Source organism: Equus quagga, chromosome 5 (assembly GCF_021613505.1).
Source record: "Equus quagga isolate Etosha38 chromosome 5, UCLA_HA_Equagga_1.0, whole genome shotgun sequence".
Lineage (NCBI taxonomy): Eukaryota > Metazoa > Chordata > Mammalia > Perissodactyla > Equidae > Equus > Equus quagga.
Window position 1 is genome coordinate 48525395 of NC_060271.1, and position 20158 is coordinate 48545552.

The 20158-nt window shown below is 63.1% G+C and overlaps 3 protein-coding genes across 6 annotated transcripts in view; all 3 read left to right on the top strand.

The window, feature by feature from the left end:
- The window catches only part of SDF4 (stromal cell derived factor 4), a 17919-nt gene extending 15080 nt beyond the window's left edge, over positions 1-2839 (top strand). For both annotated transcript variants that reach the window (XM_046662905.1, XM_046662906.1), the window contains exons 5-7: positions 236-394; positions 766-941; positions 2171-2839. In XM_046662905.1, the coding sequence (XP_046518861.1) occupies positions 236-394; positions 766-941; positions 2171-2347 (512 nt within the window). In that variant the 3' untranslated portion in view covers positions 2348-2839. The remainder of the gene's footprint in view (positions 1-235; positions 395-765; positions 942-2170) is intronic.
- A 2286-nt stretch (positions 2840-5125) lies between these two features.
- Positions 5126-11322, top strand: TNFRSF4 (TNF receptor superfamily member 4). Of its 2 annotated transcripts, XM_046662315.1 has the most exons (7): positions 5126-8067; positions 8366-8488; positions 8949-9050; positions 9376-9442; positions 10106-10302; positions 10452-10580; positions 10673-11322. In XM_046662315.1, the coding sequence occupies exons 1-7, from the start codon at positions 7920-7922 to the stop codon at positions 10741-10743; spliced, it is 837 nt and encodes a 278-aa protein (XP_046518271.1). In that variant the 5' UTR covers positions 5126-7919; the 3' UTR covers positions 10744-11322. The 2 variants fall into 2 exon arrangements, with proteins under 2 accessions (XP_046518271.1, XP_046518272.1); XM_046662316.1 differs by lacking the exon at positions 10452-10580.
- A 5081-nt stretch (positions 11323-16403) lies between these two features.
- TNFRSF18 (TNF receptor superfamily member 18) lies at positions 16404-19074 on the top strand. Of its 2 annotated transcripts, XM_046662131.1 has the most exons (5): positions 16408-16652; positions 17493-17612; positions 18136-18223; positions 18331-18533; positions 18601-19074. In XM_046662131.1, exons 1-5 carry the CDS (start codon positions 16496-16498, stop codon positions 18723-18725), a joined length of 693 nt encoding a protein of 230 aa, XP_046518087.1. In that variant the 5' UTR covers positions 16408-16495; the 3' UTR covers positions 18726-19074. The 2 variants fall into 2 exon arrangements, with proteins under 2 accessions (XP_046518088.1, XP_046518087.1); XM_046662132.1 differs by lacking the exon at positions 17493-17612 and having other exon boundaries at positions 16404-16652.
- The last annotated feature ends 1084 nt before the right edge of the window (positions 19075-20158 follow it).

Sequence of the window (20158 nt, forward strand, 5' to 3'; positions counted from 1 at the left end):
TGTGTCTGGGGCATCTGTGTCTAGGGCATCTGCATCTGTGTCTAGGGCATCTGCGTCTGTGTCTGGGGGTTCTGCACTGTCTGCATCCCCAGGGCTGAGCTCTCCTCCGAGGGCAGGCTCCTGGCCTTGGACGCTGCCCTGCCTTGAGGAGCTTCTGCATCAGGCAGAGTCTTGAAACTTCCTGGATGTGTGTGGGTGTCCAAGGCCGAGGTCCTCATGGATGCACCTCTCTCAGCACAGGAAGTCCTGGAGAACCTCAAGGACCGCTGGTACCAGGCGGACAAGCCCCCGTCGGACCTGCTGCTGACTGAGGAGGAGTTCCTGTCGTTCCTCCACCCTGAGCACAGCCGCGGCATGCTCCAGTTCATGGTCAGGGAGATTGTCCGTGACCTCGGTGAGGCCTGGGGCCTGGCCAGGGGCGTGGGGGGTGTCCCTCCCCTCTGGTTGCCAGGCCTGGATGGTGGTGCCTGCTGTTCACGTCCAGCCAATCCTCCTGGCGGGAGGTCAATGTTGGCTGGTCCTGGGCTGGGGGCCTCAAAAGGCTGTGCAGCTGCCTGATGAGGGAAAGTCAGGTCTTGCTGGCACCATCCTGCCTCAGCTGGGCTTCCAGGCAGGTCCTGTGAGATGCACCTGCTTAGGTTTAGGCTAAAACCTAATAAACTGAAAATTGGGCAGCAAAACCCATTTCAGTGACTTTTCTCGAGTGGCTCTTGGTGGTCCCCTGCCCACTCGAGGTCTGAGCGTCTGCTCCCCCTCGTCCTGCAGACCAGGATGGTGACAAGCAGCTCTCGCTGCCTGAGTTCATCTCTCTGCCCGTGGGCACTGTGGAGAACCAGCAGGGCCAGGACATGGACGACAGCTGGGTGAGAGACAGGAAGAAGGAGTTTGAGGAGCTGATCGACGCTGACCACAACGGCATTGTGACGATGGCAGAGCTGGAGGTGAGCAGTTGGGTGTAGGGGTGCCCTGGAGGTGTGGGGGGGGGCCCTGAGGCAGGGCATGGAGTGCCCCTGTGGACGGGCCCAGGCCCCGAGGCCCCCAGTTGTGCCCATGGCAGGGGAGCTGCCTACAAGGTTGTCCTGAGCCAGGAAGGCAGAGTTGGTCTGGCTGCGGCTGGTTACTTGGTTGCTTAGTCAGCGGTCCTGGAGCTGGCCAAGCTGTATAAATGCCTGTTTCTGAGGGCCGTGGGCTCCCCAGGAGGCCCAGCCCGTGAGTCGGCTTTTGCATTTAGATTCATGGCAAGGAAGCCAGGAGTTAGAGAGGCGCCTGTGTGTATCCCCCAAGGTGATCGGGGTACCTGGGGGGCATGGCCACCCCTGGCTCTGAGAAGCCACTTCCCGGTGGGTGGTCTGGGTCAGACGCTCAGGCACAGAGGGAGCAGGCGCAGGTTGGAACCCACCGCCTTCCTCTGAAGTGTCTTCACTGGGATCCAGTAGGTGCCGCGTGGGGCTTGTTTTTTCCTTTGCTCGATGAGTCATTTCATTTTACGCCAGAATTCTCTGATCCCTGCTGATAACTGGCAGGCACCTCTAGTTCAGGGATTTTGTCAGCACCATGGTCCTAGCGGCTGATTCAGTCCGTGTCTGTGTGACCCACTGGCAGGGCCTGGGTGGCTGCTCCAGGGCCCCACCCCCTGGGCCAGCGTCCCTGCTCCCCTAGGCATTTCACACTTGGGCTGGGCCTCCTGCTCCCCACCCTGGCCCTTCCCTTCCATGGCTGGGGCGCCCTGATGCAGACTGGCAGGTGGCGCATCTCCCATGCCCACCATGGCAACGCCCACACGGTGAAGGCTGTCTGGCCCCGAGCCTCTTCCAGCCTGCAGTCCTCCTTCCAGAACATTCCAGAACATGCCCACATTCCCGTCCTGCAACTTCTGTACTATCAGCCGATGCAGTTTTTTAAACAAGGAGTCACTTTCTATCGCTGGTTATACAAAGTCCTGCTGCTCCTTCACAGAGGCAGAAGGTGCTGCCCTCACTGACGGGGGTCCACACTGGGCAGGGCACCCTCCAGGTGGGCGTCCCGAACGTGGACTTGACGGGAGGTTGTGAGGAGGACGCCTGTGGTCACCAGGCGCCAGCATTGCAGGGAGCGGGCGGGCGGGAGGAGCTACCGAGGCCAGGGTGGCCGGGCACGCGGGGTGTGCTGACCAGGGCCTGCATCCCTGCAGGACTACATGGACCCCATGAACGAGTACAATGCTCTCAACGAGGCCAAGCAGATGATTGCCATCGCGGACGAGAACCAGAACCACCACCTGGAGCCCGAGGAGGTGCTCAAGTACAGTGAGTTCTTCACGGGCAGCAAGCTGATGGACTACGCCCGCAACGTGCACGAGGAGTTCTGACCCGCCACACCACCAAGAGCACCCCCCGCCCCCGCCCTGCCCGTGCCACCGCGGGCACAGGTGCATTAAGATCTGCTTGGACAGGCCCTGCGCCCCTCTGCCACCTGTGTCACAGGCTGGCTCGTGCTTGGACAAGGCCTGCTGTCCCCCCAGTGCGAGAGTCCCGCGTAATTGCTGTATCTTGCTTCTGAGAACTGGGAGCCATTCTGCGGAAGGTGAGACCACATCTCCCCCGCGGCTCACCACACCGTGGGAAACAGTGCAACTCCTGCTACTTCCTTGAAAACTGAAAGACAAGACAACGCTAGAATTGCTTTGCTGGAAACCCGTAGCCAGCAGCTGGGGCGGGTGGCTGCGCCTCCCGGGTGTTGGGGAGGGGCTGTCAGCACCGCCGGTCACACGTGCTCAGTCTCTCAGTCTCTGAGAAAACACCACTCCTTGCGACAAGAATCACATTAATTTACTTTAAAATATAGTTGCCTTTTCCTCCTAGCTGATTTTTTTGGTGGAAAAAACAATAATTTGGAACATGTGTGGCCACGGGCTCTTGAGGTGGGCCATCTGGTCAGAACACGGGCTTCCTGGTGCCCATGAGAACCGTTGAGAGTCAAGGTGCTCCCATTGGGTCTGCCCACCCGCCGGGGCAGCGTGTGAGGGCAGCAGGTGAAGGCAGGACTGGGGCCCCCAGGCCAGAGGAGTTGGGGCGGGGGGGCGTCCCAGCAGGACCGTGGCCTCCCAGGCCAGAAGGGTCGGGGGGGGGGTGGGGGGCATTCAGGCGGGACCAGGGTCTTGGGGCGAGGGACATGTGTGAGGGATGTGTTTATGGAAGGGGGGGCATGGGGCACATGGGAGGGGCTTCTGCAGGGCAGAGCAGGAGCCGGGGGTGTGGCTGCAGATCTGAAGTCAAGAGCCCAAAGCACAGGCCTAGGAGAGACCTCAGAGGGGCCTGGAGAAATGGGAGTTTTTGTTTTGCCTTTTTTTGGTGAGGAAGATCAGCCCAGAGCTAACATCTGAATCTTCCTCTACTTTATGTGGGATGCCACCACAGCATGGCTGAACGAGCAGCGGTGCTAGGTCTGTGCCCAGGATCTGAACCTGCGGACCCTGGGCTACCGAAGTGGAGCGCAAACTTAACCACTACGCCACTGGGCCAGGCCCAGAAATGGGAGTTTTGCACAGAGAAGGGAAGATCTGAGGAGAGCCCTGGGCCACTGCCTGAGGGGATGGGAGGAGCTGCCACCTGGAGTGAGTCCAGGCTGAGTATGTGGGACAGAGGAGGGGCTGGGATCCTGGGGACAGGAGGGGCCGTGCTGGCTGCCGGGGAGACTGACCTCCACTGTCTGAGGTCCCATCACCTGCGTCGCTGCTGCTCACTGCCCCAGGCCCTTCCTGGGGGTCAGCTGTGCCCGGTGCTTGGTGGGCATGTGGGGATGAAGGAGATAGAGCTGTGAGGGTTGAAAGATTTTATTTTTCCTTTTTCTCCCCAAAGTGCCCTGGTACATAGTTGTGTATTTTTAGTTGTGGCAGGTGGGATGCTGCCTCAGCGTGGCCTGATGAGCGGTGCCATGTCCGCGCCCAGGATCCGAACTGGTGAAACCCTGGGCCACCAGAGCGAAGTGCGCGAACCCAACCACTCAGCCACAGGGCCGGCCCCTGTGAGGGTTTAAATAAATGAAAGTCCTGACCCCATATGCCCACCAGGCTGGCTGCTTCCTAGCCCCCCCAGTAGTTACCCCCCCTCAGAGCCCTGAGCCGTGGCCCGAGGTACCTCAGTGGACAGCTCACCTGCCCAGCGATTCCACTTGGGCCTTCCAAGGCCCTACTGGGATGGGGACTCTGGCCAGGTGGGTGGGGGCCACTCTGAGCTGCCCGTGTGACCAGCCCTGTCATAGGGCCGCTTCCGAGCAGCGTGGGGCCGGGCCGCTGCGGAGCAGGGCTTGTGGTCACACCTGGTTTGGTTTCCAAACAGGAGGAAAAGCTGTTTACAGAACAGCCTTGAGCATGTGGTGGGAGTGAGGTCTCTGCAGTGGGCTGGGCCCATGTGGGTGGGTCGGTAGTGAGCAGGTGTGTGACGCTCGGGCAGACAGAGGTGCAGGCTGAGCCCGGGGCCCTGCTGGACGCTTAGGATGGAGACTGGGCATATGGGTGACGGACAGTTGTGCCCTAGGGTCACCGTGAGCCTCCCTGAGTCCTGGGCCAGGGGTTAGGAGCCTTGGCAGCAGAGACCAGCACCAGAGGGTGGGCGGCCCCCACATGGCCCCTGGTATGGGGAAGGTCACCCTAGAGTGGAGCACTGCCTGCCAGACCCCGAGCTTCCTCAACCTCAGGGCCCACTATGGTTTGTCTACTTGGCAGGAAAAAAAGATATTTCTCCCGGTTGGTGGGAGATGGGCACACACGCCACGCATGCCAGACCACTCGGACCCTCTCTCACCCTGAGGCTCAGGGAGGGCTGACCCCGCTGTGGGCCTGCCCCGGCCTCCGTGGCCTCGCGGAATTTCCCGCAGGTGGGCTGGGTGCTCTCACCTGTGCCCGCGATCCTGCCGGTGGGGACTTCCCAGCTCAGCCCTGCGGGAGGCCCCCCGCCCGAGACTTTCTGTTTTTCACTTGACTCACTGTGAGCGGCTTGGTGGAAAGGATGCCACGCAGGAGCAGCCGGATGGCCGGGCTGGGGGGGGGGCTTGGGGCTTCCATCCGCCCCCCCCCCCTGGCCCCCCCCCCCCCCCCCCGCCCCGGCCCTGGTGGCCACCAGCTTGGAGGCTCTCCAAGCCCCAGCTAGTGTAGGGTTTTGGTGGCGATTCCATACGCAGCTGTGATTGATTGGACCCTCAACTCCGTCCCGGCCCCCTCCCCTCCAGAGGTTGGGGTGGGTGGGCAGTTCCCACCCTCCAGTCCTGCCCTGGTGTTTCTGGGGACCAGCCCATCCTCAGCAGCCATCCAGGGCCCTGGCCCCCCATCACCCCAGCAGCATCCCAGAGACTCTTCTCACCCAGGATCCTGGGGGTTTTACGAGCTGTGTGCCAGGAAGTGGGGATGAAGACTAAATATTTTTTATACCACGAAGTGTCCCAGCTCCACCTGACTCTTCCATTTGCACCTGACACCTTGTGATCACAAGATTCAGGAGATAGGGGACTGAGTATGGTTGGGGGGCCTCGTTTGGGGAGCTCCCCTCCTAGAGCGTGGGCCTAGGTGTCCGAGTCTTTCAGAGGCTGCAGAGGTGGCTCAGGGCACAGCCAGGAGCAGCACCACATCCCTCCCCGTGTCCCCATCTTACAGACAGGGAAGAGATCCTAGAAATGCGGGAGAGTTGTTCCCCGAGGGCTTGACAATGAGAAAATGGGGAAGAACTGAGGATTGAGAGGACCGGAGGCTCTGCTGACTAGGAGAGCTTGTCGTCCCGCGAGGGAGTGGTCCAGAACGGCTGCTTCCAGGCCGGGGTGGTGGGATAGACTAGCTGGCTTCAAAGCCCAGCTCCCCACTGACGCGGGAAGTGGGAAGCAAGAGTTCCTACCATCCTGTGTCTTGATTTCCTCCTGTGAAAGGGGCAAGCGCAGGCTTTTTCGCCCCACGCCAGAGCCTGAAAGGGAGCCGTGGAGTTTCCAGAGTCCCCGTTGTCACTGCTGCCCACCCGCCATGCAGACCCCTGCACAATGTGCTCCACTTCTCCAACAGGAATTCACAGATGACCAATCAATTGGTGGATTGCTGGGGCCACCGTGGCCCCTGGCCCCGGCCCTGCTCACCTGCCTGAGCCTTTTTAAGTGAATGGTTGGACAGGTGATCCTGTGCCGCGGTTAAGACTTAAAGGTACAAAAACAACGCAGTGTAGCCTCCCCAGCCTCAGGGGCTCCCAGCTACGTCAGAGAGAACTGCGTGTGAAAGAAAACTCACGCATGTGTGCACGTGTGTGTGTGTGTATGTGCTCCTTCCCTTTACACACCATAGTGACTCAGCACACGGGCCCTCCCAACCTGTCCTGGGACTGCCCAGTCCGATGCCGAGGATGCCCAGTGCTCCATGGGATGGTCGCCTGGGTCCTTCCAGCCTCTCCCTCTCCTGCGGTGCTGCGGGAAGTCCCCAACCCAGGATGGGTGTGGGGTGGGGCAGGGAGACCCTGATGCGGCCCTCAGAGTTTTCAGGGAGGCAGGGTTGGCCCGGCCACCAGAGGGGACATGGCCCTCCTCCAGGCCCTGTCTGGCCAAAGGGGTCAGAGTGGGCGCCGACAGTTTGTCCTCATGGGACCCCCAGATGCATACCCAGGTGCCCACAGGAGCAGACACGTCCTGGCACACGGGGCCAGTGACACACGTGTGCCGCACACCTATGGCCACAGGCTTGCACATGTTCCCAGGCCCACGCGTCACACCCAGGATTCAGGGCAGGCTGCTCAGCAGCGTGTGGAGTCTGCCCGGGTGTCTGCTAACAATGCCGCGGATGGGGTGGCTTCAGGACAGATGTGTCTTGGCTCCCCGTCCTGGGGGCTGGACATCTGAGGTCGTGGGCAGGGCTGGTTTCTCCTGACGCCTCTGTCTCTCTGTGTACTCTCCTGGGGTCTCACCCTCTGCTTATAAAGACGTGAGTCCTCTGGGGTCAGGGCCACCCTCGTGACCTCGTCCAACCTAATCACCTCCTTAGAGGCCCCACCTCTGAGTACGTGTAAATTTGGGGACACATTCAGCTGCTCACACACTAGCACACGCTTGCATGCACTCACACATGCCCTCATGCCTTCACACATGCACACTCACCCTGTGGGCACTGGTCATGAGGACACCTGGGCTGGTGACCAGACTCTGGAGCCTGGGGCACTGCTGTCCCTCCCCTGGCAGCTGATGTTGGGGAGAAGGTCCAGACTGTGAAGGGATATGTCTCCCGACTCCTTGTGCTGCCTCAGTTTACCGATGGGCGCTGTGCATCCTTTTGCCCAGGGGGTGAGGATTGGCATGAACGTGGTCTTCTGCAGGGGGTTGCAGGAGCAGCCCCTCACTCATCCTCATGAGTGTGCCCTGTTCAGGGAAAGTGGGTGCCCAGAAGGGGGGAGCTAGGTGGAGGGGCCTGAGACCACCCTGGTTCAGGCAGCTCGGCTGGGCTGGGCAGGGTAGGGGGCAGCCAGGGCATCTGGCCAAAAGGGCTCCACCTTCCCTGTGAGAGGGGAGTGGGAGGAGTCTAGTGTGTGGGGTGGGTGCAGACCAGATGGGCTGGAGGATCCGGCCTGGCCTTGGCGGGGTCCGTACTTTGGCCCCAGGTCTGCACGCTGTAGGAGGGGTCTGGGTTGGTGCCCAGTTGCCGGCTGGGCTGAGCCCGAGATCACTGGGTATAGTTGAGAGGCTGGGGGCCCGAGGGGCTGGGGACCCCAGGGCCCAGGGCAGAGGAGAAAGCCACAGTCTGTTGGGGGGCTGCCCAGACAAGCTGCTTTTCCGCCACCGGCCTGGGTCTGGGGGCACCAGCCCTTCCTGGGGCCTCGTTCCTCCTGGCCCCCTCCTCCTCCTGCCCGCCCCACCCCTCCCCCGCAGCCCTTATAGCCACATCCTGCAAGGAAAAACCCCAGACTCCTGCGCCGCCAGCGGAGATGAGGATGTGTGTGGAGGCTCAGCGGCCCAGGGCACCCTGTGCAGCCCTCCTGCTCCTCGGACTTGTGCTGGGCGCTGCAGCCGGGCAAAACTGTGTTGGGAACACCTACCCCAGTGGCGGCAGGTGCTGTCAAGAGTGTGATCCAGGTGAGTGGCCTGGCCATGGAATCGGGGAGGGGCACCTGCGGGGACACGGGGACATGGCTATGAAGGACATGGGGACATGAGGACGGAACATGGGGATGAGAGGACAGGGGACATGGGGACAGGACACTTAGATGGGGTCACAGGGCACAGGTGTTGTGGGGCAAGTGGACTCAGGGTGACAGGGTGCTGGGTGACCTGGAGCCAGACCTGGGACATTGGGCCAGCCAGAGGCTGGGCAGGGCTGCCAGGATGGGAGGGCCCGGCTGTGCCAAGTCCTGACCCTGGCCTCCCGCTACAGGGTACGGGATGGAGAGCCGCTGCACCCAACGCAAGGACACGGTGTGCCTCCCGTGCAAGCCCGGCTACTACAACGAGGCCACAAACTACGAGGCCTGCAAGCCCTGCACCCAGTGCAACCAGAGTGAGTGCCCAGCCCGCCGCACCCTGGCCCGCCCAGCACCCACCTTCACAGAAGCCACAGAAACAAACCCTAGACCACAGGGCGTCTGCTCCGCCCTGGGGGTCCCGTGAGCAGCCGAGGCATCCCCCAGGGGCATCTCCCTCCTCCCATGGGGGCTGAGGCCACGTGGAGCATGTGTGGGCCACACGGCCTGTCGGGGATTAGACCTGGGAGCCAAGGGCCACAGAGGGTCCCACTGCAGGCTGGAGGGAGTGTGGGGAGGGAGGCTGGAGCTGCCACAGGGCCGTCCCCGGGGCAATGTGGCCAGGAGGGACACGGTGTCCAGGGATTGGAGAGAACCAGGGGCCAGCAGGCTGTGAGGGGGCAGCTGGTCTGGGGAGGCTGCTGCGGACCCCGGGCCTCAGGTCTCCAGCCTGCTTGGCATCCCGGTCACCCTGCCAACTGTGCCCCGCCGCCTCAGGAAGTGGGAGCGAACCCAAGCAGAGATGCACATCCACACAGGACACCGTCTGCCGCTGCCGGCCTGGCACTCAGCCCAAGCATGGCTACAAGCTGGGAGTTGGTGAGCCAGGGGTGGGGGGCAGCATGTGCCTGAGGGGGCCCTGGGAAACGTCTAAGAGAGGCACATCCTTATGTTACATGCTGTCACTTCCCCATTTAACACAACTGTCACCCCAGGCCAGGCCAAATGCCACTTCTCCAACAGGTCTGCCAAGATGGGGGTAGGGGGATCTGGATCAGGGCCAGTGGGAGGAATGTGGGCAGGGAGAGGCTTCTGGGGCCCATGGGCGGTGAGTGCCCACAGGCCCAGCCCCCAGTAGCTGCAGCATCCAGGCCCCCAGAGCAGCTGCAGATGGGCAGAGCCTGTCCTGCTGTCTTTGTTGCAGACTGTGCCCCGTGCCCCCCAGGACACTTCTCTCCAGGCAACAACCAGGCCTGCAAGCCCTGGACCAAGTGAGTCTCCTAGGGCTGGAGGGCTCAGGTGGCCTAGGCGCCTTGGAACGGGGGCCAGGCCAAGGAGCAGGAAGCCACTGGCTGGGGGAGCTCCTGGCCCCTGCCCCCTACAATGGCCCTGGCTCCCATGACCCCTGGCCTTCCACGGCCCCTGCCCCCATGCTCCTGCCACTGGCTTTCCTGCTGGGCTGGAGTGGGGAGCCTGTGTGATCCCAGCCCAGGCCCCGGGAGCATGTGAGACCCTCCCCCTCCACAGCTGGGAGGCTCCTGTCTTTGCAGGGCATACGTGGTGGGGGCAGGAAGAGAAGAGCCAGCCTGGGTCGGGAGTGTAAGGTGCAGGTGGCAGAAGATCAGGAGCAGCCAGTGTGGGGAGCAGAGGGAACAAGAAGGAATGGGGGGATGAGGGTGTGGGAGGCAGAGCAGGGGGCTTTGGAGACCCTGCAGGGTGGGATGAGGTTTCCTGGGGGGTGGGGGCCTGGGCAGGGTCCTTGGCCTCTCTCCTGGCCACATTTGGTCTGGAATCTGATGCTGCCTGAATGACCCAGGGTGGACCCCCCATGGTTCCTCACATCTCCTTAGTCCTGTCCCAGTCCTGGGCCCATCTGATCGATTGGGTAGGAATCAAGGGGCCTCTGGCCTGATGAACACCCCTGCCCCCCTCAGCTGTACCTCGGCGGGAAAGCGCACTCTGCAGCTGGCCAGCAATAGCTCGGATGCTGTCTGTGAGGACAGAAGCCCTCCAGCCACACTACCCTGGGAGACCCAGGGTCCCCCAGCCTGGGCCCCCACCACCCAGCCCACCACTTCCTGGCCTAGGGTCTCACAGGGGCCCTCCATGCCCCCCACAGAGCCTCCCAGGGGTAAGTGGGCCTGGCCTCACCCCAGTAGGGCCTTCCTTCAACCCAAAATGGGGGATGGGGGGAGCTGCCCTCTTGCCTCACTAGGGCCCTCCTGTGGTGGACCCTGTCCTGTGGTGGACCCCACCCCAGCAGGCCCTGCCTCCCCGCAGGCCCTGAGCTGGCCGCCATCCTGGGCCTGGCCCTGGGCCTGGGCCTACTTGTCCCCGTGGCTGCTGTGCTGGCCCTGTTCCTGCACCACAGGGCCTGGAGGCTGCCACCCAACGTCCCCAAGCCCCCCGGTGAGTGCCCACCATGGGCCCCAGCCCAGCTGCCTCCTGGAGGGGTGAGACCCCTGCCCACCTCCCACCTATCATGCCTTCCTCCTCCCCAGGAGGAAACAGCTTCCGGACCCCCATCCAAGAGGAGCATGCTGATGCAAACTCCACCCTGGCCAAGATCTGAACAGCGTCTGCTGGGGTGGAGCCAGTGCCTCCTCTCCAGGCTGGGGCCCCAGAGGGTCCACCGGATCTCATGGGCAGTGGGAGCACTCCCAGGTGCAGGCCGCTGCACCCCATCACCCCATTGCCCCATCACCCCATTGCCCTATCATCCCAACACCATCACTCCATCACCCCAACAACCCACTGCCCATTACCCCAACACCTCATCACCCCATCACCCCTTTGCCCCATCACCTCATTGTCCCATCGCCCTGTCACCTCATCAACCTATGACCCATAACCCCATCACCCCATTGTCCCATCACCCCATTATCCCATCACCCGTCACCCCCTTGCCCTGTCACCCCATCACTTGATCACTTCATCAGCCCATCAGCCCATTGTCCCATACCCCATTGCCCATGGCCCCATAACACTATGATCCCATTGCCCCATGACCCTGTGACCTTGTCACCCCATGGCCCCAGTGCCTGTCACCCTGCCCTGCTCCGTTTTAGGTGCTCCTGGGCTGGCCCCCTAGGGCTCTGCTATGTATGCTGTGCATACTCCCTGCTCAGGGTGGTGCCCCAATAAATGACGTTGGCAGATGTGGGTCTCTGATGGCACCAGGGGGCTGGGGTGGGGTCTCCAACCGACGAAGGGGTGTGGGGCAGGGGGCTCGAGTAGACCACTCCGAGACCCCAGGGCCGCTGTCCTTCCCCATTCTCTGGGCCCATACCAGTCCGTGTGTGTAGGGGAGGCCAAAATAAATGTGCTGGGAGAGGGACAACGCTATCGGCTTGTTGGGCAAATGCAGAAGCCGCTAATGCGACTAGATCCTGACCCTGGGGGAGCGGACCCACGGCCCTGCACTGGGGCCAGTCGAGAGGGCATGGGCAGGGATCCTGGGCAGGTGCTAGTGGTGGGAGCCTGAGGCCCTGGTCCCAAACGGGGCATTTGAGGACCACCCTCGTGTCTCCGTGTGCCCCTCTGAGGAGAGAGAGCGAGTGTCCGTTTCTTCTTTCTCCTGGCCCCTCAGGACCTGCGCCCTGCTAAACCTGAGTGCGTGGTGACCCCCAAGACTCCCTACCAGTGCCCGCAGGGCCCCACGTCCCCCAGGGTCCACTTGGTGTGCTCTGGGTCCAGGGCTGAGTGCCACTGGGGAGTCCCTGGTAGTGGGTGGCGCTCACACTCCCAGGCCATGGGTGGGCCTGAAGGTAGCAGCCACTTTGGGGAACTGGTTGTGCTACCAGACACAAACACAGGTTCCTTACCAGCCACACCAGAGGGGCCAGACAAGAAACTGGAGCGCCAGGCTGATGGCAAGGCAGGGGGTCTATTTCGGGTGACCTCAGCTGGGAGACGAGAGTAAGCCCTCAAATTCATTTCCCAGAAAGATGAGAGGTAGGGGTTTTAAAGGTTGCGAGGAGTGCGGCTGCTTGTGGGGAGGGAGCCTGTGGCGGTGCTGGCGGGCGCCTTCCCACCAACCTGCGTTTGGCCTTGTGAGGCTCCTTGCAGGGAGACATGCCAGAGAGGGTCGTCCGCAGGTGGGTGTCCTCGGCTGTCTGCCTCCCTGGTGGGTGGTGGATACTGGCGCCAGGAAGCCGAGGAGTTGGGGTCTGGGGAGCTTCAGCTGCTTGCTCTTCTCTGGATATCAGTTTCCCTGTAACAAACTTCAAGGATACAAAGGTCAAAGAAACTGATATTTACAAGAGAACATAACTCAAAGAAGCAGTGAGGGGGCTGAGCGCCTTTGACTCTGACACCACACGTGCTGGGTTAATGCCGGGCAACTGGTACGAGGGCCGCATCACTTCTGTCCACTGGGGTGTGAACAAACACGTGCATAGCAGCTTTATGCAAAAAGCTCCCAAAGTGGAAAAGCTGGAGCGTCCACTGAGAGCAGAGTGGACAAGGACAGTGCAGCACGCTCAGAGGGGGCCGGCTGGCCAGCACTGAGGGTGGGTGCTCCTGCTCCACGCAGCACCTCCCGGTGTGGAGGCAAGGCCAAGGGGCAGCGAGCCACCCGCCGTCTGGGGCCAGAGCCCGCCCTGGGCTGCAGGCGGGCCTTGGGCCAGCGTCCTGGAACATGGGTGCCCACTGGTGAAAGGCCCTTCGCCACGCACGTTGCACCTGGTTTAAAAAGCTCCCCTGAAGCCGAGGCTGAAGAGTGCACAGGAAGCCCGATCAGCCGCAGGAGCTCAATGGGTGTGTGACCAACCCGCGTGAGGGAAACCACAAGCCACGACTCACGTCCTCGCGGCACGGGAGGCGAAGGCCCCACCCTCGGTGTTTGTACTGTACCACGAGCCAGAAAGAAAACGCCACCCAGGCGTGAGAGGCTGGCTCTACTGGTGAGTGAGAGCCCTGGAGGCCCTGGCGCCTTTGCACGGGTTCACTGTGACCGTGTGCGGCCTCCTGGCAGGCGGCCTGGCAGGCTCCCCTCTGGCTCTCTCACTCTCCCACTGCCCCCTCCCGCTCCTGCTGGCCGAGGCCCTCCAGTCCCACTGACTAGGACTTGCCTTCTGTGTGGCAGAGCAGAGAAAGGTTCTCGACCCCCCGCCGCCTCCTGCTGGGGTATCCTGATGGTGCCAGGTGGTGAATGCCCTTCACGGCTGGCGGCATCCCTCAGCCAAAGGCCTCTTGACGGACACTTGGTCCGTGAGGACTCAGGGCTCTGCTTTAGGCGGAACCCCAGCGCCCCCAGCCTCTCCTTGTTTCTTGGGTCAGCTTTCTCCCCAGAGTCGCCGCAGAGGCCCATCCAACCCCTCTCTCCTTGAACCCTTCCCTTGAACCTCCCGCTGCTGTGAAGGGAAGACCGAGCCATCCTGTATCTGGCCAGCAGCGTCTGCCCGTCCCTGTCCTCTGGAGCAGGATTCAGCAGGGGGCAAAACTACGTCATCTCTGCCCTTGAGACAGGCAGCAGTTGGCACCACTGACTCCAGGGCAGCACAGAGGCTAGGGGTCCCCAGGAGGGGCTGTGGGGCTGGGGGCTGGGGGGCTGGGTCCTTGGGGCCTGGAAGGTTGAAGGTCATGGGAAAGAACCTCCCCGCCAGACCTCCCATCTCTCCCCCAGCCAGGCTCCTTGTCCAGCCCGCTGTTTCGTCTGCCTCACAGATGTTGGTCACCTGCTCTCAGCTTCCACACTGCCCCTGAGCACACTCCCCACCCGGCCCCTCTGCCAGGGCCCGCCTGGTGCCCCCTCCTGCCCTGCTGGGTGTGCCCCTGGGCTCTCTCCACACCCACCATGGCCTCTCTGGTTAACGCCAGGGCTCCCTGTGAACCCTCAGCTGCCATGAACGCGTGTTACTCATGGGAGCTGAAACGCTCATAAAGCATTGGAAAATACAGACAAGCAGATAAAAATCTCCTCTCGACCCACTGCCCGGTCACAGACACTCGCTCACTCGCGCAGCCTGCGGCTGGGCCGGGAGGGGCCTTCCGGAGTTGCTGGGACAGGAAGGCCGACGCCAGCGCTGACATTTTGCTGGCGTCACTCTTGCCTCTGGAGGGCCCCACTCACAGCCACCATCTCTGTGGGCACAGGATTCAGGCGCTCTGATGTCCGTGGCGTGTGATGGTTGTCACGAAGGGCCGGGCCCCACCCGCAGACAACCTCCCCTCCTGGTGCCTGCTGGGCCGGGCTGGCCTCTCCCCGCAGGACCCCACAGTGGATGTCCTCCTGCCCAGCCCAGCTTCCTCCTCTGCACCTTCGCACCCCCCACACCACTTCCAGAAGGTTCTAACTCTGTCCCTGCTTCCAGAAGGACTGGCCGATGCACGACATGGTCTGGCAAGCATCATTTGTAGGGGATTTATCATAATTTCTTGGGCCACAGTATACTGGGCATTTACCTTGGGTGACCCTGTGCTGGCACAGACCTGACTTCTCAGGCCTTTAAAATGGGCAGCGGCAGAAGGTCCAGAATTGCCCATTTCTCCGCCTCTACCCAGCGTCCAGGTCAGGCCAGATGGCCTCCCTTCCTGTCCTGTCCCAGCGCTCAGACCCACCTTCCCACCGAGGAGCTGAACAGAGACCCTGGGGCTCTTCAGAGAGGGCCTCCGGACCCCCGGCCCTCTGGCAGCCTGGAGCTGCCACCACCCTGGAGCCCCCCCCCCCCCTTCTCTGAGGAGAGGCTGGAGAGCAAAGCGGAGTCACCAACTGCTCGTTCTTGTCGGTTCCTTCGGAAGAAGGACGCTTGTTGCCCCAGGTGAGGTGGCAGCTGCAGGTCTCGAAGGGGCTTGAATAAGTTCTCTTGGGTTTGCCCACATTGTGGCTGTCACCACACCTCCAGCCATGGGCGCAGCCATGGTCACACCCTGAGGCTCCTGCCCCGCTCCCCGAGCATTTCAGCTCCCCCTGCACTTCTGCTGGAGGGAAATAAGCTGGGCAATCCAGAGAGGCTTACTGGAGGAGGCAGCGCCACAGAACCCCTCCTTGCCACATGGGGAAACTGAGGCTCAGAGAGACAAGGGACAGCCTCACGGTGAGCTCTCTGTGGCTCGAGAGCTCCGTCAGGGGCCCTCCACAGCCTCCAAGGAGACTGGATTTGTCTGAGGAGATCTGGGTTGGAGCTGGTCCAGTGGTCAGAGCTGGACCTGGACAAGCTGCCTCCGCCCCGAGCTTCAGGTCCTTGAGGTTCAATCCTTGCCCTGGCGTCTCCTCGCCAGCCCTTTCCAGCACCCCAAGTCCCGAGGAGGTGCCTGGGCTGAGGGTGTGACGGGGCTCCCAGGGGCTCTAAGCCCTGATGGGCTCTGTCCTGTGGTGCGGATCCGCCAGGGCGGGCGTGGGCTCAGGTCTGGGGCTTCACGGAGGATGAGGGACTTCATTCCATCTCCTTTTGGGGTCCCTGAAGATCTTTGAAAGCCTGTGGGGCCTCCCGAGAAAGCTGGAGGTGGGAAGGGGCCTCAGCCAGGAGGGAGGGGGCACAGCAAATTGCCCCGCTGGGGGATCCCCTGAGAGCCCGCCCCTGGGCGCTGCCCACCTGCGATGACTCAGGACATTGTCTGCCACCCGCCTCCTGCACCGACCCCACGGCCCTCGCCCACACCCCATCCCTCCAGACCTGGTGGCCACAGGATTTGCATAGAAAACATTCTGACCCCCCCAACCTCGCGCCCCCTGTGACACGGCTGGGGATGTAGTTGTGTCCCCCCCACAACACACACACACGCACACACATTTGGGACATATTTAGTTTCTACGTGGGAATTCCTGGGCAAAAGGCATAAACACTTAGGGCCCCCCAGACCACCCTGCAGTGTGTCTCCTGAACACCCCCTCCTCACCTGAAGCCTGTCCTGAGACCCCGCCCCCTTGAGGGTCCCACCCGGGTCGGTACATTTTTAAAAAAATACACTTTATTTTTTAGAACAGTTTTAGGTTCACAGCAAGCATGAGGGGAAGGTACAGAGATTCCCATATCCCCCCACATGCAGCGCCTCCCCCACTGTCCACACCCCACAGAGGGACGTTGGTTACAGCTAAGGCCCTGCACCCACAGGGCATCGTCTCCCAGAGCCCACAGCTTGCAGTGGGGTCGCGGGGCGCCGTGCATTCTGAGGTTTCGACAAATGTGAAATGACACGTACCCACCATTACAATCACACATAGTAGCTCCTCCGGAGTCGCGGGTGTTGGAGGTCCCGCTGGGAACACCTTCTCGCCCCTTGGGGCGCGGCAGAGGCGCGGCTGCGGGCAGGTTTGGGCGTGTCCCGCTGGGGGCGGAGCCGGGCCTCCTAAATTCCGCGGCTCAGAGGGGGCGGCGGGGGCCATGCGGGCGAGGGGCTCCCGGATGGCCCTGTGCGGCCTGACGCTGCTGTGCGCGCTCGGCCTGGGCCACCGCGCCGCCGGGGGTCCCAGCTGCGGGCCCGGCCGCCATCTGCGTGGGACGGGGACCGACGCGCGCTGCTGCCGCTCCTGCGCCCCGGGTAAGGCGCCCAGCCCGAGGGCCACCTGCAGCGCCCCCTGCCCGTGCTCAGACCCGGCCGCCGCGGTCCTGCCCTGGGTCCCAGAGCAGTCTCGCAGGGGAGGCGGCGCTCGATCGGCTCAGGCCAGTGGCCCCAGGAGGAGCCAGGGGCCAGGGCTGCGGGAGCCTTTCCCAAGACCCTGCTGGGGTCCCGAGGTGGAGGAGGGCTGTCCTGGTTCCTACTGAGTGGGAAGTGAGCCCTTGGCCATCACCCAGGCCACTGCCTGCCCAGTTTGGGGTCACAGCCCACCGCCTTCTGCCTCACCGCCCCCTGCCTCCCACCTGGGTGAGGGGCAGGTGGAATGTGCCAGTCTGGGGACAAATATTGCAGGAAAACACCCCAGAGAGTCACCTGCTGGGGCCTGGGCGGGTGAGAAGGGGAGGCTGTGTGGTGGGAGTGGTGGACAGTGATGCAGGGAAGGACAGGCAGGCCACCTCCAGGGGCACGGCTGCTGGGGGCAGTGCAGGAGGGGCACAGGCCCCAGGTGACTCTCGTGTCCACAGGGTCAGCTCCTGTCACATGCTGAGTCACAGTGACCCTGGGTGGGATTATCTTCAGGACAGTGGGGGGATGCAGCCAGGCCCTGTGGGCTGAGGAGCTGGGCATCCAGGACGGGCGGACACTGCTGGTCCAGTGCAGAGTCCTGGCTCCCAGACAGGTGCCTCTGCCCCCTGGGGCTGCCTGAGGCGGGGGGCTCCAGGCTGCCCTGCCTGACACCTCGTTCCTGTGGAAGGCTGGCGGGAGCCCCAGGGAGGGAGGGCTCGGCCCAGCTGCTGAGAGGGCTGGCGTGCCTCCCTCCAGGCGAGGTCTGTCCTGAGCAGAACTGCACGTGTGTCCAGCCTGAGTTCCACTGTGCCGACCCGCTGTGCACAAGCTGCCAGCACCACCCATGCCCGCCGGGCCAGGAGGCACAGCCCCACGGTAAGGTGCTGGCGGCTGCTCCCCAAGCAGGCCAAGGGGGCGGACCAGGGGTGCAACCGGAGCTCGTGGGGCAGGTGTCTGGCGAGTGGTGTGTAAGTGTGGAAGGACTGGCATGTCCTCGGGCAGCAGATGCCAGCATCGCAGGTGCCACAAAGCCCAAGTGTCGGGGCTGCTCTGTCGCTTAGCACCACGGCCCGAGTTTGAGTCATGGCGCCTGCTGCCCGTGCAGCTTTGGGGAGTCCTTCCCGCTCAGCCTGGGTTTCTCTGTCCAGAGTGAGGGTCCTGATGCCCCCGGGAGCCTCCACGCAGCCCAGGCTCGCAGCCGCAGGTCCTCCAAGGCTGCTGCCCCATGACGCCTGCCCTGGAATGGGGCGCACGTGGCGCTGGTGTACCCCGGGTCCCAGCACTGCGAGCGTCAGAGGCCTCTGTCAAATGGACGAGGGTGTGGGGTTGTTCTGCTGGACCCCAGACAGACCCCGCTTGAGCCACCCCAAAGCCTGAGTGTCGGTCTGTCTGTCTCCAGGGAGTTTTCGTTTTGGCTTCACATGTGTGGACTGTGCTGCAGGGACCTTCTCTGGGGGTCGCGAGGGCCGCTGCAAACCGTGGGCAGAGTGAGTCCTGGGCGCCTCAGCCGGCCGGGCAGTCAAGCCCACACTGAGGGAGGGGCCTCTCCTGTCCCTCCTGGGCTGACCAAGGACTCTGTGTCCGTGTGTCCCAGCTGCTCCCAGTTTGGGTTTCCCACCACATTCCCCGGGAACAAGACGCACAATGCCGTGTGCAGCCCGTGGCCGCTGCCCACTGAACCACACGACCTGCTGACTGTCGTCCTCCTTGTGGTGGCCACTTGCATCCTGATCCTGACTGTGGCCCAGGTTGGCCTGCACGTCTGGCAGCTGAAGAGGCAGCGAGGATGCCCCACAGGTCAGTGGTGCCCTGGGGCGGGGGAGGTGGACCTCCGGCCGCCCTGCTGACCACAGCCCCTCTGCAGAGACCCAGCTGCTCCTGGAGGCACCACCACCAGCTGAGGATGCCTGCAGCTGCCAGTTCCCTGAGGAGGAGCGGGGGGAGCAGCTGTCAGAGGACAAGGGCCAACTGGGGGACCTGTGGGTGTGAGGCCTGGCCATCCTCCGTCAGTGGACCCCGAGCCAGACCCTCCCAGGAGCCCTCCCAGGGCTGGCCCTCAGGAGCAAGGACTCTGTGCCCTGCTTCAGGCCCGGCCCTGCTCCCCACGATGGTGGAAGTGGGTGGGGTGGTGACTAGGACTAGTCCCCCGGACCATGCAGAAGAGGCAGCAGCAGTGACCGGACACCATGGGCGACACAGACATATCCGTGGCTGCCTTTGTCCCTTGGCAGCCCTGCTGGGGTGGGGTCTGTGGGCCCCTGTTCTCAGGATGGGAGGCCGTGCCCAGCACAGGAGCTGGCTGCAGGCGGCACTCAATAAACACTGTTAAGTGATCTGAGTGGACGTGTGCTGGGGGAAGTAGGGCGACAGAGAGATGAGGTGAGGGCCCCAGGGCCTCCCCCAATGGTGCCCCAGTCCCCTCCCAGCCTAGGCAGGACTGGGGTGGGGCGGAAGTCGGGGTCATTCCAGCCCAGGGTGCAGCACTCAGCAGGGACCATGGGGCTTGGAAAGCTTCCTGGAGGAGGGGTGCCATGCTGGACACCTGCCCTCTGTGCTCCACGCTAGCCTATCCAAACCCTCCCCCCGGCTGGTCTGCCTGTCACATGCTGGGACAGCTGGGTTCTGGGCCTGTGTCTGGTCTCTGGGCCACTGCTGCTCTGGACTCTGGGTTCTGGGCTGGCTGCCCAGCCTGCTGGCCCCTATGAGGTGCCTGCCCTATGTCATTCAGGCCTGAGTCCAGGGCGAGGTCGGTCTCTACACCCACACTTCCTGGTGGGCAGGGCAGCTCCCTTTCTCCCGGCCCTGCTCCCTCGGGCCATGGTTCCGGGTCCCGCCCAGTGGAGGTGAGCAGCACCCTCCTCGCCTCCTGGCCAGGCTGACACCCCACAGAGAACTGATAAGGACTCCTTGGCACAGCCGTCCAGGGCGTGGCTGGCGGGCCGGTGGAGACTGGTGTCAGTAGCAGTGCCCTCAGGTGCAGCACACCACACCTGGCCACCTGCCTGCAGCCCCAATGCTCCAGCACCCCTCTCCTGTGTCTTCCCCGGGACACACAGGCACAGAGCCTGTGTCCTCCCCTCCACCTGCACGCGGCCCGGGAGAGCCTCCCCAGCTCATCGGTTCTCACCCCATTCCAGTCCCCGTGGCAGGGGGCCAGGTGGGCCAAGCAGCTGGTAGCAGGTGGGGGAAGAGGGGATCTGCATGGGTCCCTCCTGGCGCATCACCCCACTGGCCTAGCACAGCACAGCCCAATTCTGCCCCTGGAAGGACGACTCCTTCGTGACTTTACCCACAAGAGAAATACTCGTCCCTGAGCACCTCCTCAGTGCCTCCTGGGTCCTGGGCTCTGGGACCCCGTGGAGCCTGAGTTCTGGGTGAGGATCCAGGCGAATTAGCTAACAAACAAAAACATGCCTGGTGAG